The 16,563-nt window shown below is 38.9% G+C and overlaps 2 protein-coding genes across 2 annotated transcripts in view; both read right to left on the reverse strand.

Moving 5' to 3' along the window:
- Window positions 1-440: 440 nt before the first annotated feature.
- LOC110259718 (olfactory receptor 9G19-like) lies at window positions 441-1,358 on the reverse strand. Its single transcript, XM_021085469.2, has one exon. The coding sequence runs from the start codon at window positions 1,356-1,358 to the stop codon at window positions 441-443; it is 918 nt and encodes a 305-aa protein (XP_020941128.2).
- An 8,312-nt stretch (window positions 1,359-9,670) lies between these two features.
- LOC100513978 (olfactory receptor 9G1-like) overlaps window positions 9,671-16,563 on the reverse strand; it is a 28,127-nt gene continuing 21,234 nt past the window's right edge. Inside the window, exon 2 of the mRNA XM_085010063.1 lies at window positions 9,671-14,811. Coding sequence (XP_084866189.1) covers window positions 13,876-14,811 — 936 coding nt within the window. The 3' untranslated portion in view covers window positions 9,671-13,875. The remainder of the gene's footprint in view (window positions 14,812-16,563) is intronic.

The following is a 16,563-nucleotide window of genomic DNA, read 5'->3' on the forward strand; positions in this document are numbered from 1 at the left end:
TTACATTAAATTTTATCTCCTAAATTGCTGCCATTTTCTCACCTTAGTTCTCTTGAATGGACAGGTATCAAGAGTGCAAATTCTTTAATTTATGTTGCAAGAATTCTTTTTTTTCTTTATGGCCCCAGGGGTCTGCTATCCCAGCCTAGAGGTCCGATTGGAGCTGTGCCAGCACATGCCGCAGCCACAGTAACACCAGATCAGAGCCATGTCTGTAACCTACACTGCAGTTTGCAGCAACACCAGATCCTTAATCCACTGAGCAAGGCCAGGAATCGAACCCATATTTTCATGGATACTGTCAGGTTCTTGACCTGCCAAACCACAAAGGGAACTCCAAGAATTCATGATCCTAATGGAAGACAATGGAGCTCTTCTTGAGATATAATAACCTGATCAATAATTATCTTTGCCTGTCCTGAGAAGGCAAGAATCTTGATTTATTTGAGGAGTTTATTCAGAGCCTCTTTCACATCCTTATTCCTCAGGCTGTAGATCATGGGATTCAACATGGGGAACACCACGGTGTAAAATGTAGAAACTATTTTGTCCCTATCCAAAGAATAGCTTGATTGTGGACGAGAGTAGATGTAGAGGATGGAGCCATAGTACAAGGTGACAGAGATGAGGTGGGAGGAGCAGGTGGAGAAGGCTTTGAGGCGGCCCTGGGTGGAGCGGATCCTCAGGATGGTGGTGATGATGAAGAGGTAGGAGGCAATTATAAGTGCAGTGGGAGTGATGACGTTGGAGGCCAGGACAAAGTAGAGCACAGTCTGGTAGCTGTCCTTTCTTCCACAAGCCAACTTCACCAGGGGTGGGATATCACAGAAAAAGTCATCAATAATGTTGTTGCTACAGAAGTTCAAGGCAAAAGTCCCTTTGGTAACAATGAAAGCATTAATAAAGCCACCAAGGTATGAGGCTGCTACCAAGAATGCACATAGTTTTATGGGCATGGCCTGAGAATAAAGCAGTGGCTTTGAGATGGCCATGTAGCGGTCATAAGCCATGGCAGCCAACAGGTAGCACTCACTGTAGGCCAGTCCGGCAGAGAAGAAGAACTGGGCTACACAGCCAGCAAAGGAGATGGTTTTGTCTTCAGAGATACAGGTCACTAGGATCTTTGGGGTGTAGACAGAAGAATACCAGAGATCCAGAAAAGACAGATTCCCAATGAAAAAATACATGGGTGTGTGCAGCCTGGAGTCATAACAGATCAACACCATGAGGGTGGTATTTCCTAACACAGTCCCAGAATAGACACCAAGGAAGACCACAAACAGGACCAGCTGTACCACAGGGTCTGTTGTGAAGCCCACCAGGATGAAATCTGTCACTGTGTGATTGCTTCTCTCCATGGCTATAGGTAATCTCACCTAGGAGAAGAGAAAATGAGTTGAGCTTGAATCTCTATGCTGAAAACATAGCAAAGGACATTTCATTACTGCCAAACCTTGAAGTCTAAGATGCAACAATGTAAATGTCCATTTTTGAAAGAATTTTCGTTTTGCTACAAAACCACTCAGATTTTACTATATGTTGTTAAAAGATAGAGTTTGCACATTATAATTTCCAAGTGTTTCTTTGATCAAACTTCAATTTGAATCAGGCAGCTCTAAACCAAATGTGATGAGGAGTTGTTTATAGACAGGAAGTAGGGGAGAGGACTTTGTAGAGAAGATGTGGAGGCAAAACAAGGAAATTATCTGATTGGCCATAGCTTAAGTGGTTGCCTTATTAGGAAAACCTAGCAGGCTGTTTGTGATGGCTGTTCTTAGGTTTCATTTTCTCAGGTTCAAGTAAATTGAGTCTGTCTTTAGTTTTGTAAGATTGCTTACACTGTCTACCAATAGATAAAAACATCTGAGGCTGATGGTTTCCTTGTTTAGTGACTTTAAAATATTCAATTCTAAATTTCTGTCTTTGGTTGATTATTTTTTCCTCTTAAGAATGATTGTTCAGGAGTTCCTGTCATGGTTCAGTGGTTAACAAATCCGACTAGGAACCATGAGGTTGCTGGTTCGATCCCTGGCCTTGCTCAGTGGGTTAAGGATCTGGCATTGCTGTGAGCTGTGGTGTAGGTTGCAGACACGGCTTGGATCCCAAGTTGCTGTGGCTCTGGCGTGGGCTGGCGGCTATAGCTCCGATTCGACCCTTAGCCTGGGAACCTCCATATGCTGCAGGAACGGCCCAAGAAATGACAAAAAGACAAAAAAAAAAGAATGATTGTTCAACTAAAGGAAAGATGGACTTAATATCTATTTTCTCATACTTTGGTCTTCATAATCACAGTTTTCTTTTATGCTAATGGCATGATTCCTTATTTGTATCTGAAATACTGAATGTTACCTATTTTTAACATATGTTTTTAAAGAATTAGGAGTTTTCTTTTAGTGCTTCCATATATTAGGCCAAACTAGAGCCATTATAAATTTATCTCATCACAGTATATAATGTGGAAGAAAATACAAGATTAAGTAAAAAAGGGAATATACACAAACTTTTGGGGAAAAGTCTATATAGGATCAGCTTTTTCATACATGTTCTACCAAAAACATTAGCAACAATAATCTAAAGGGTCAATTTTAAATGTAATTAATTCAGGAAGTTCTCATGTGGTGCAGTGGGTTAAGGAACTGGCATTGCTGTTGCTGTGGCACAGTTGGTGCAGGTTCATCCCAGGCCTGGGATCGTCCATATGCCACAGGTACAGCCAAAAAAAATTAAAAATAAAAAAGAAGTAAGTAGTTCATGTGTACTACACAAGCAATATAGTACTAGAGACTCTTGTATTATTTTAGATTTTTATTTTTATAATATTTTATTAAAGAGTTTTTCCCTTAATGATAATAATTAGGCAAAAAAAATATATGTGTTAGAATATGACAATGAGACTTAATATTGTGTGCAATAACATGGACATTTTCCTCTCTTCAGAGTTGAAATGATGGACAAGAACATAGCCAGTGACTGCACACCCATATTACACTTCAGGGACAATTCTGGTCACACTAACTTCCCATCAACCTAACTCCTTTTACAGTTCAATAAAAATCATGGACAACATGATTATTCATATCTCATAGTTTTGGAATCTAGGAAAATATTAAATTTTACAAGACTATCAGTATTAGTCTTGTAAAATTATTTATTTATCCTAATAAATTATTTCTGAGTAGAATATTGAGCAATATAAGATGTTCCACTTAGGCTTTGATAGGATTACTCCACGAATGTTTCCCCCCAGTAGGGTCAATGTCTACACAAAAGTCAAATCCAAAAATTCCTTTAGCTCCTCATCTGATTTGATCTATCAGCAGCATTTGAAATAGTTCATCAGTGGTTCCTGCTGGAAACCCTCTCTTCACTAGGTTTCCAGCTCATCAGACATGCCTGGTTTCCTCTCCTTCTACAGCTGCGTGTTGTCAGTGATAGCCCAGCTTTGAAGTTTGGAAAGCCCAGACTCAACCTTTGAATCCATTCTCTTTTTCTCCCACAATCACTTCGAATGACTTTCTGTGCTCTCCATATGTGAGTCCTTATGTATGTGCGTATGTATGTACGTATGCACATATCTATCTATCTATCTATCTACTCTCCATCCATCAGATATCTCTTGACCATTTCTCTTCTCTGAACTTGAGATGCATGGATCCAAGTGCCTACCTAATATCTCTTACAGAATGTCTCCCGGGAAGTTCAGGAGAGGTTGAGTTCCTAACAATCCTTTCTAAGCCTGCTTTGCTCTCAGACCTCTCCATTGCAGAAAATGCATTATCATCACTTAGGGAAAATCATGGGATTATTTTTGACTCCTTGTCTTTTACACTGTAACTGAATAATCAACAACATCTTAATTCTATCTTCAAATATATCCAGAACCTGCCCAATTTCTCCCAGCCCCTGTGGGTCCACTTACACTCAGCCTCTATCATCTCCCCCTTGCATTGCTGCAGAGCTTCCTACTCATCTCCCTCTGTCCTCCCCACTTCCACCCTTACCCCCTTGAGCCTTTCAACAAGGCAGCCAGAGTGATCCTGTTAAAATATCAGGTCGATCATATTAGCCCTCATCCTCAAACACTCCAGTGACATAACTTATTCAGAGGAAAAGCTCCAATCCTTCTAAAGAAGTATAAGCTAATTACCTTTGTCTTTTGATTCTTGTTCTTCTCCCCTTCACTGATCATTCCGCCTCAGCCCTGCTGCCTTCCTTGCAATTCCTGGAATAAATTGGGTCTCCTAAAGGCTTGGCAGTTATTCCACCTATGGTGAGAATGCTCTTCTCTCTTTGTAGAGAGATGGTGTCTTTACAAAGCATTTCCTCACACTTTTCAGGTATCAAATTGCCACTAATATTACCTCTCCTTTTCTGATCACCAGTCCACTTCCGTGACATTTCTCTACTGTATTATTCTCCCTGGAATGGCTCATTATCTAATACTGCATACATCCCATTACTTTAACTTATCCTCCTTTCCATTCACTGGAATATATTCTTTCCTGTGTGCGCTGGATGGAAAATACATCTCAGTTGTATCTTTATGTCATGTTATTTGCAGGATTATTATGAGTTTTTGTGGGCAGCTTATTTTAAACGAATCATAGCACAAGCTGAGAATAAGTTAGTGGCTTGGCCATATCTTCAAAAACATGGATCCCTGAGAAATAAAAGGGGCTTCCTGTGGGGAAACGGTGAACACTCTTGGACTGCATCTCAATCTTAGAGCCTTCTGACTCTATTGCTCTGATTCTCTTAAATATTCCAGAATTTTATCATTTATAAAAGAAAAGAGCTGATAAGTTTGAAGACTTTACTGTGAGTCAAGCACTGTCCTAGTGTTTCATAGGCATTATTGTATTTATTCCCACAGCATTCATCATAGGCATGTTTAAAGATTAATTAGCATTCCTTTTACAGACATGTGGCATCACATATGACTTTCCAAATACCTTTCAGGTCATCTTCTCTCAGAGCCTTTTATCTCTTGAATTTACAGCCAGTCCTGGTTATATGTGCAGAAACATTCCATTCCCCTTGTCCAGGACCAGGACACTTATCTGCAACTCTCAGAGTCATAGCCAAAAAGGTACCACGCTGTGGACCCAGCTAATTTATACCTGCCCAGGCTCATGGTGAATTTGATTCCTTAAGCACCTCGGGGCTTCATAGCTTTGAAAATCTCTGAAAAAGCAATTAACTAGAAAGAGTATTAACTTCATCTAGAGGAAGTCACTCAATGCAAAAGGAGGGCATCGTTTTCAAAGTAGTGACACTAATTTTTTATTTTGCAAAACTACTCTTTGCAAAACACCTTCCTCGGAACTTTATTAAGCTGCCTAACACTATGATATGCATCGTAGTCCCCATTATATATAAGAAAGTAGGTGGAGAGCAGTTAATTAACTTGCCCAGGTAATCTTAGATGTAAGGGAAGTCAGGATTTAAACCCAAGGCAATCTTATTAAAAAAGTCGTAGTCTTTGCCCTAACACAAGTGTACTTTGGGAAGACAGTCTTTGAGTGTCTATTCGACTATGACACTGATGCTTTAAAAGTAGACTACACTTCTCCTGAGTGTCTATACAGGTAGATATTGCAACAAATATATTCTGTCTCACTTTTTATCCACTCATTACTCGATTTTAAGTGACAAAATTGTTCCATTGCCAATGTCCCTAAAAGTACCTTGTTGAGTTTCTCTATGTCATAATATTTATTGGGAATTTAACCTATGGCAGGCACTCCACTGAGTGCTTTAAAAAAGTCATCTCGTTTTAACCTTCACAGTAATCTTGTGAGACAAACATGATGATCATTCCCATTTTATGGAAAAGCTATTGCAGCAAAGTACTGATTGTATGTAAATTGTTCGAGGCACCAAATTGGATGCTTTGAGAGCCAAGTTTCAAAACCAGTTCTCTCAGTGCTCATCACCTATGTCCAAACCTGCATCTCTGTGTAACATTTCCTATGTTCTAGATCCTCTTCCAGGTACTGTGCTAAATGACAGAAGCAAGGAATGAGGCATGACCTCAAGAAGGGTTTCGTTTATCAGTTGACTTTTTGTAAACAAAAAGGTGCAGGAAGTTATGACAGAATTACCTATTGTAGCCGATACTGGGAGGCAGGCTAGAATAGAGAGCTTGCCAGAGGCACTGAAGCAAGTGCTCTGTGTTGAGGAGTGGTTTTACACAGGAGGGAGAATCATGTTTGTGTGCTTAAAGATGCATGGACAATTACCCTGTGAGAGGAAGACATTTCTTGCAAAGAAAAAACTACAACTACTAGGCATGGAAGGAGGGAATGGAGTGGAGTCAAATGTGTGTCAGATCTGTTGGAGTTCAGAATATATTTGTTGGCATGATGTTGGATGAGATTGCCAAGGGCTTTTTATGCCCACTCAGAAAATTCTCAAAGACAATGGCTTCACCTGAACCGGTATTAAAATACTTGACTTAAACTTAAAAGCTTTTGCGCAGCAAAGGGAACCATAAACAAAACAAAAAAGACAACCTGCAGAATGGGAGAAAACATCTACAAATGACGTGACTCAAGAGGACTCAATTTCCAAAAGATACAAACAGTTCATCCAGCTCAATATCAAAAGAAGGACCAGGTATAAACAGATCTCTTTTGCATCCTAGTGCCAACTCAAAACCAGATGGGACACATATTTCCTTGGGTAGAGACTGGCTTGAAGAATTGGGTTCACGGAGTTCCCATCGTAGCGCAGTGGTTAACGAATCCGACTAGGACCCATGAGGTTGCGGGTTCGGTCCCTGCCCTTGCTCAGTGGGTTAACGATCCGGCGTTGCCATGAGCTGTGGTGTAGATTGCAGACGCGGCTCGGATCCTGCGTTGCTGTGGCTCTGGCGTAGGCTGGTGGCTACAGCTCCGATTCAACCCCTAGCCTGGGAACCTCCATATGCCGCGGGAGCGGCCCAAGAAATAGCAACAACAACAACAACAACAAAAAAAACAAAAGACCAAAAAAAAAAAAAAAAAAAAAAAAAGAATTGGGTTCTGTATTTGTTAATCAGAACCAGAACACTATGGTGAGTGGCTGTGTTTGATTAACTAGCAGACGTGTCATTTTTCCTAACTAAGGATATATTGTTGTGCTGTAAACTAAATCATGAAAATTTCTTTCCAAATTAATACAATCAACTTTTTTATGTTTAGAGATAAGTTTCTCTTGTCTGTGATTCTTTCCAGAAATATCTTAGGCCTCTGAGCATTCTTAAAGAATATCCAACTGAAAGAAATTTAACCTTTCCTAAAATTTATTTTGACTTTTAAATTAACAATTTCTAGTAACCTCTGCTACTTCATCCCTTTTCCACATTTGCTTTTGAGATATTAATAGTGTTGTTTCTTTTATAAATGGTTCCTGATTGTTGCTTCTTATTTGTGCATTTGTTGTTTCTGCTTTGTCCTTTTCTATAATATTAGTTTCTCTTTTTGATCTCTGCTTGTGAGTAATGCTGCTTCTCCTTGTGACTCTTGGTATGGGTAGAAACGGCAATGGGAAATTGGCGAAGATATTTCAGATGAAATCATTTCCTTAGCACTTAACTTATCTCAGTAAGTCAGTGGCCATTGGACTCCTTGTGAGGAACAAGTAAAATTTTCCATTAACTTCTAACATCGGAATGTGACAACTTACCTAAAGTTCTCAGCAACACCATCACCAGTAAAGTTCAAGAGAATTCAAACCGCTCTGTCTCAGAATGTTTTATATCAGTTCTGGATTCCTAGTCTTATAAAGCCTTACAACCCCGTCAGGATTTCATGATCTTGGGAAACAACTAACGAGACAATTAAATCAAACTTTATGTTGACAATTGGGTATGATTTAGCATTAGAGAATTTTTTTTTGAGACTACAAATCCCAGGTGAAAATTAATCAGTCAGAATTTTTATTCTCATTCCCTCTAGGATTATACAGGAGTTAAACAAAACAGGAATGTGCACGCATTATATATACCATACACACACACACACATATATATATATATATTCATATGTATGAATTTTTGTGTTGTTGACTTAAACGATATGCACAAGGGAGTTCCCATCGTGGTTCAATGGTTAACAAACCTGACTAGTATCCATGCGGATGTGGGTTTGATCTCTGGCATCCCTCAGTGGGTTAAGGATCCGGCATTTCTGTGAACTGTGATACAGGCCGCAAATGCAGCTCGGATCCTGCCTCGCTGTGGCTGTGGTGTACGCTGGCCTCGACAGCTCCAATTTGACCCCTATCCTGGAAATCTCCAAATGCCCTGGGTGTGGCCCTAAAGACAAAAAGATAAAAAAAAAAATCCCCAAAAACCCCCAAAACCAAATGAGCACAACCTAAAAGTTGAGAGTTAAGTTTTACTTGATGCAAAATGAGGACTACAGCCTAGGAGGCAGCATTTTAGATAGCTCTGAGAACAGCACTCCAAAGCGGTAAGGGGGCAATATCAGTATGTATGAGGCTTTGGTGAAGGAGGAGGTACATGAAATCAAACATGCATTGTGCATAAGATTGCTGCTAGAGAAGCTTACTGCTAGTCACAAGGAACAGATGTTGTTGTGAGGTATTTTAGTGCTTTTCTAGATATGAGGAGGTGAAAACACTCCAGTTTTTCCCAGTGCACAGAATGCCTCACTCCTGATCTCCACCCTGAGCTCTTTGAGGAGGCGTTGAGGGTTGGCAGCTGCCATGGCTCCGAATTCAATCCATGTAGAGGCAGATGGCAAATGCCAATCTCTAGTTCCCAGTATTAAAGCGCAGATGCTCAGTGACACTGACATTTTTGTCATATGTTGAATACCTTTCATTGGTCCTTCCAAAGCCATTCTCCACCCTTTTAACCTTCTCTTTGCTCCAGGATGCTCAGCTTTATTAACTGCATCTTGGGCTCCATTTGATCAGCTTAATATGTTGTTTAGCCCGTGGCTGTCACTGGCGGGGAGGAGAGTGAGGCCAGAGGGGTTTTTCCCTCTCCTTTCTTGCAGAGATGTCACATCTCTGGACCAACACCATCGATACAGCTGGGTGACCCATTTCAAAGCTCTCCCTTCAGTGATCATAACCTCTCCCTCTTCTCACACCTTCAGGAAAGAGGAGGCAACAGCTTTCAGAAGTTCTTAGTTCCAGAGTTATCACACTGTTCCTTGAGAATTCCCTAAGCTACACACATTCCTTTGTCATAACCCCTTTATTAAACCCTTCCTAAAGTTACCAGTTTAAGTAGCCTTCTGCTATCTTCCAGATTCATAAGGGATGCTGGTCTTAGAAGTAGTCCCAGAGAGAAACACTGCAATGGAACTTAATTATTCTTATAAATGAAGGCTAGAAATACAAACCCATCATTGTGATAAATGGGACAGGGGTAACCTATGAATTCATGGCATCTGTTTTACTTTAATGGTCAATAAGGGCATCACAACATGAAGGGCAGGTGGAGATCAAAGCATTGAGTGGCATTATTATTTTTTTTTTTTTTGCAGAGATTCATGCTCATAGAGGTTACAAATAGCATGTCGTGAGTTGTCTTTTGCTGAAATTTAAACCTGGACTATTCAGCAGAATAAACAAACAGGCAGTAAGAAAGACACATTGTAGAACAGAACTCTCAGAGATTAGATGGAAGAAATTACCCAAACACCAGACAACCTAAAAGGTAACAGAATATTTTATTACTCAGATATTGGTGGAAACGTCTCATGGATTATGTGATTTCTGAGGAATGAAGTAGACAAGAAAGCAGCCAAGATGATATGAATCTTGTGAGGAAAAAAATACTGTTTTTAAAAATCATTTTTAACTTTTTTTTGGGGGGGGACAGATAAAAACTTGCTCACGGTGTTCTAGTAGGAGATTCCAACCTTTTATATAATTCTCTGATCTAAGCCAGTTTACAGCCACAGACTGATGGTGGTTCAAGTGCCCTTTTAGGGAGGATCCTGAACCTCAGCCAGTGTTTACAGTGTCTTTCTCTAAGGCTTCTTGTGGATGGCTTAACAGCCAGCTATGAAGGTAATCCCACTTTGAGAAAAGGGAAGTACCCAGATCTTCTGTAAATTATTGGATCCTGGCTCTGACCTGACATATCTCCAGAAATGGAAATACACCAGAGGTACACACTTGCCAGGGAAACCACATGAAAGATAATTTTCCCAGTGTGTATCTCTCAGTAGGACCAAAAGGACCAGTCATATAGCTGGTCACTCCTTCCCCAGACCCAGAAATTGTATTGGGTATAGATCTACAGAATAAAACTGAAGCCTCATTTCAGTCCCCTGTCCCTGCCAATTGGAATTAGGATTAGTGTTCAAAAGTGTGACCAGATATAAATTACTCTCCTCTGATATTCTCCGCTGAGACAGGAACAAAATGCAATATTACATTCTCCAGGGGACGATGTAAGATGAGTGTTTTCATTGAAACTTAAAGATGGTGGAGTATATGTATGGCTGAATCACTTTGTTGTGTAGCAGAAAGTATCACATCACTGTAAATGGATGACACTTCAATATAACTTTAACAAAATGAAAAAAATAACAAAGTACATAAATTAAAAAATATGAGAATTCCAAAGCCACTACTAAATCACAGTTTTTAGTGGAGATTTCAGTGTTCCTCAGTAATTGATAGAATGTATAGATAACAAGCATATAGAAGGCTTAATACCATCCACCAATGGGGATTAATGACTATTTAGAGAAAACTCCCCTCGACAACTGCAGAGTACATTTTTTTTCAAGTGCACAGAGTATGTTCACCAAGATAGACAATAACCAGCAACATAAATATGTATCAATTAAAGTTTTATATTTCACAGGATGAAATTAATTAAATAAAAATATTTTGAAAAAAAAAAAAAGATGCCAAAGTGGGGATCCCAACTCATCGACTTTAATCTGTCTATTTGTCTGAGGGGAAAAGTTTGAGCTCTTCAAAGTGGAGGTCATGTGTGAAACTTATCAGGCAGAGATATTGAAGAAAGTGTGCAGGATTACGAACTTTCATCTTGGGAAATAAAATAGAGTGAGTTTGGAATAAAAACAAACTTATATACCCCCCAAGACTACTGTTGAAGTAAGTGGCTCACGCACTAAGGTTAAGCAGGGATAAACAATGCATTTTGAGGTCACTCAGCTAGCAGAGGAGGCTGAGAGACTCTCACATTTTATTGAAACTACAAAGTCATAAACTATCCAGACAGTGTCATAAACCCTTTACGTTCATGCATATGTACTCATTCTAGCCACACCTGCATACATTGGGAGGCTCTCAAGAGTCAGGAGGAGGAGAGGCATCAGGCTCTGTGAATGTCCCTCAGCCTCTTTCCCCACACACCACAGTTCATGTTCAGTGGGACCTCGTACAAAGTGGCCATAGCAGCTGGAATGGCATCATCAAGATTGTCTTCTTCTCACTAAGGCTTATTTGGCTAATGCTGCAGTTAGGTATCCAAAATGCAAATGACAGTGGCCATCACAATGCCTCTGAAATATAGTCACATTCTGGTAGGATTGATAAACCATTTGGGTAGCAGGGTGATTAGATTAGATAGCTTTCTACTAAGTCAGAATTGCAAAGGTAATGGCTTTCCTTCTAGGAATACTCAGGTACTGGGGGCTTTATTTACTTTACGTACTCTTTTTCTTACCAGCTTTTTCCTCCAGTACCTTTGGATGTAGACTTCATAATGCCCTTTTCTAATGACAATGGTGTTCACCAAGAAATACATTGGCTGGAGAGGAATAGGAAAAATCTTCTCCAGTCCACAGAAATAATTGGTTTTACTACTTATACTCTTATTCAGAAGTAACTGTCCTGATAAAATCGAGACCAATTTACATTGTAATTACAAACCATGTGAAATCTTCTGAATACTTCACTACCATAAAATGCACATAAAACATTCCCAACAGTGCTTTAAAAACTTACACTTAGTGCCAATCTTACACTTAAACATTTTTAAAAGCATTTTCTAAAACATCAGTGTCATATATTTAATTGTAGCTTTACTATTCTTATATATTTTTATGCCTTCTTATGATTATCCTTAGCTGTACTTTACCTTCTTACTAGGGTCTTGGTAGTATTATTTAGACTATGTTTGGAGTTGAAATCACTTTTCCATAAACAAAATATTGTGATTATACACTTAGGCCAGTGAAAGGTACAGTATCTGGTACATATTGATAATTATTTGGAGAATGAGACTTAAATGTTTCTCCTAAGAGGATAACATTATTTTAGAAAAAGAATTTTTCACCAGTAGTTAAAGATCTTTTTTTGTAGTCAAATTTCAGGAGTAGTAGAGCTGGGAAATAGATGTCTTTTATAATTAAGAACAGGTTTACTACACCAATTTTATTTTTTGCGAGTGGTATTTCTCTCTGGGACGATGAATTTTCCAGTTTCCATTAATCCACATCAAAGAACTTATTTTCTGTGACTGCAATACAGCAATTAAACCTATTAACATTACTTAAAAAGAATGTGGCTTATAGGAATTTTATTAGTAGTGGTGGGAAATAGATATCTTTTAGAAAATGAGGGTCTGAGTTGAAATTAATAGGTTTCCTTTTTGGAACATAGTTTAATCTGGGCAATTTGACCTTAGTATTGGTCAGTGTCTCACTTGGGTTACTATTTGTTACAACTAGTAGTGATTATATACCCTGGATTTAATTTTCAGGTTATATGTATCACTCCGAGTACTGATTGGTTTTTCCTGCTCTGAGAGGAGCTCCTACAATTTGGAAGAATACTTGCTTAAATATCACTTGTTTGCATGTTTCTATTGCTGTTGTTACTACTTATACCAAGAGAAACAAAGGCATCATTAGGTTTTGTTTTTGTTTTGGCTGACTCAGATATACAGAAGTTCCCGGGCCAGAGTTCGAACCCACACCAACAGAGCTGTGACCTAAATTACAGCAGTGACAAATCTGGATCCTCAACCACTAGACCACCAGGGAACTCCCACTTTTAATTAATATACATTGCATTAGCATTGATGTAAAAATCAAATTTATATGCATTTCATATTTCCTTTTTTTTGGTCACTACTTTTCTTTTGAGTAATTTGTGCTCATAAATTTATTTGTTTCCCCTCACTATAGTTATTATTACTTTTATTATTATAATTTTGTCTTAATGCCCAGAATGTTACAGTTTGGGTGTTGAAGTCCTTGTTGGTTCACCCTTATAAAATAAAAGAGAAGACCAAGGAGTTACACAGTGATTAACAAATATCATATCTATGGGAACCTGACCAATCTTTCCTTATTAAGGAACATATAAGAGATACATAGATTGAAGAGTTCATGATTACTAATTATAGCTTTACTGAGTTATTTGATGGGTACCCCTGGTCCTTTGTGCTAAAGCTTCCAGGAGAAAATGCTTTAGCAATTCTGTTATGGGAATGGAAATTGATGATTAAAAGAACTTAATAGTCATTTGAAAATATTAAAACTTAATTTGGCATATGTATGACTTCTAGGAAGTAACAGCTGGATATTATTTTATACATAGCAGTCAGCCAGAAATACTCATGCTAAAGAGCTGTCACTTTATGAAGGTAGAAGTTTTGCTTTTAAGTTTTTTTTTTGGTAGTTCCTGAAGTAATATGAAATTCAAAACAAACTCTTACTTTTATATTTAAATATTAGCTCTTAAATTATGCTAATTTTTTTCATCCTAAGTCTCTTGAATTTTCATGTATCAAGGGTGCAAATTCTCCTACATGTATGTATTGTAAGAATTCTTGATCCTAATGGAACACAATGACAGCTCTTCTTGAAAAATAAAGAACTGATTAAATATTGCCTTTGCATCTCCCTAAAATGAGAGGATCTTGATTTATTTGAGGAGTTTGTTCAGAGCCTCTTTCACATCCTTATTCCTCAGGCTGTAGATCATGGGATTCAACATGGGGAACACCACGGTGTAAAATGTAGAAACTATTTTGTCCCTATCCAAAGAATAGCTTGATTGTGGACGAGAGTAGATGTAGAGGATGGAGCCATAGTACAAGGTGACAGAGATGAGGTGGGAGGAGCAGGTGGAGAAGGCTTTGAGGCGGCCCTGGGTGGAGCGGATCCTCAGGATGGTGGTGATGATGAAGAGGTAGGAGGCCAGGATGAGCACAGCAGGGGCGACGACATTGGAGGCCAGGAGGAAGTACATCAAAGCCTGGTAACCTTCCTTCCTGCCACAAGCCAACTTCACCAGGGGAAGCAAATCACAGAAGAAGTCATCGATGACATTGTCATTACAGAAATTCATGGTAAAAGTTTTTTTGGTGATGATGGAGGAGTTAATAAAGCCACCAAGGTATGAGGCTGCTACCAAGAATGCACAGAGCTTTATGGACATGGCCTGAGCATAAAGCAGTGGCTTTGAGATGGCCATGTAGCGGTCATAAGCCATGGCAGCCAACAGGTAGCACTCACTGTAGGCCAGTCCGGCAGAGAAGAAGAACTGGGCTACACAGCCAGCAAAGGAGATGGTTTTGTCTTCAGAGATACAGGTCACTAGGATCTTTGGGGTGTAGACAGAAGAATACCAGAGATCCAGAAAAGACAGATTCCCAATGAAAAAATACATGGGTGTGTGCAGCCTGGAGTCATAACAGATCAACACCATGAGGGTGGTATTTCCTACCATGGTCACAGAGCAGACACCAAGGAAGACCACAAACAGGACCAGCTGCACCACAGGGTCTGTCGTGAAGCCGACCAGGATGAATTCAGTCACTGTGTAATTGCTTCTCTCCATGGCTATAGGTAATCTCACCTAGGAGAAGAGAAAATTAGTTGGGCTTGACTTACTATGCTGAACACATAGCAAATAAAGGGCATTATATTACGTCTAAACCTTGACGTCTACGTATCAGCCATGTGAGTGCTCATTTTGCAACATAAACCACTTAACCTTTACTCTTATACTCTGTTAAATGGTAAACTTAGGTACATTAAAATTTTCAGGAGTTTACTTGAGCAAACATCCATATGAATCAGGCAGTTGCCAAAGAGGTTCAGAGCACTCCTTAGGTAGGAGCTAGGGGAAATGTCTTTATAGAGAGGACACTGAGCAACAAGGAGGTCATTTGATTGGCTATAGATTAAGTGGTTATCTATTTTTCCCCTAAGTTTTGTTGAGATATAATTGACAGATTACATATCAATTTAAGGTGTCCAATGTAATAATTCGGTATATGTATACACTGCAAAATGATTACGGTGGTCTGGTTAATATCCATCACCTCATATAGCTACATTTCTTCCTCTTTTTATGATTTTTATTCTTTCCACTATGGTTGCTTTACAGTGTTCTGTCAGTTTCTACTGTACAGCAAATTGACCCAGTCATTTCTTTATATCCCTTTTCTACTGTATGATTCTCCCTATAACAGCTCATTATCTAATATTACCTATATCTTATTAGTTTATTCTCTTCCCCTTCACTAGAATATATCCTTCCCTTATGTTTTGATGGGAAAGATATATCCGTTTACTGTCTATCACATCTTACTCAAGAGGCTTTTTAATGAGGTTTGTGGGCTGTTTATTTTAAATGAATCACGGTACAGACTGAGAGCAATTTGGTGGCTGGGCAACATCTTTGAAAACATGGGTCCATTGAAACTAAAAGTAATCTCCAGTGGAAAGAAGTTCCAAATTCCTGAACTCAGTCTTAAACTTAATATCTTCTGATTGTTTTGTTTTCTGGTTCTCGAGATTATATCAACATTTTATTATTTATAAAATGATAGCTATCAATTTTGAATACTTTACTGTGAGTCAAGCACTGTGCTTGGTTTTTCATAGCATTGTTTATTTATTCCCATAGCATCCATCATAGGTGTGTTTAAAGATTAATAGCATTTAAGATTAAAGATAATTTTGCAGGAGACCAAATTGAGTATTATTGAGGAGCTTGTAATTACACAATAAGTTATGTGGTGTTATTTTAATCCAGAGACCTGGGATGTAGCCATAAAGTCACCTCCTTTCATATATGATATTAGGCTAACAGTTACTCGTGGCCTTCAGGGTCCCTGTCTTTTTGGTTGTGAGACCTAACCCAAAACAATAGGATAATGCTGACACTCAGATGCTGTCACAGGGAACTCCTCATGCATGTGGTTTCAGATAAATACTTCCAAGTACTGCTCAAGTCATCTCCTGGCAGATTCCTATGTTTTTCTCTTTTCGGCAAACCCTGACTAGGAGCAAAGAAGCATTCTACTCACTCCACCCAGGTCCAGGACACTTACCTGTAACTCTAACAATCACAGACAACAAAAGACCACACTGTGAATTCAGATTACTTATACTTGATCAGGGTCCCCAGTGTGTATGATTCCTTAAGCACCTGAGGGATTCATAGCTTTGAAAGTCTCTAAAAAGCAATTAACCAAAAAGTGGGTTAACTTTATTTTGAGTCAGTTGTCCCATGCAAAACAAGTGATCGATTTAAAAAGAAAGGATGTTAATGAATTATGGTTTGAGAAACTACTTTTTGCAAAACACCTTCCTGGGATCT

The sequence above is a fragment of the Sus scrofa genome, chromosome 2, assembly GCF_054392235.1.
Source record: "Sus scrofa isolate SSC_HxYL_T2T_F1_AM1 chromosome 2, Sscrofa_HxYL_maternal_Yorkshire_Landrace_v2.0, whole genome shotgun sequence".
In the NCBI taxonomy this organism is placed as follows: Eukaryota; Metazoa; Chordata; class Mammalia; order Artiodactyla; family Suidae; genus Sus; species Sus scrofa.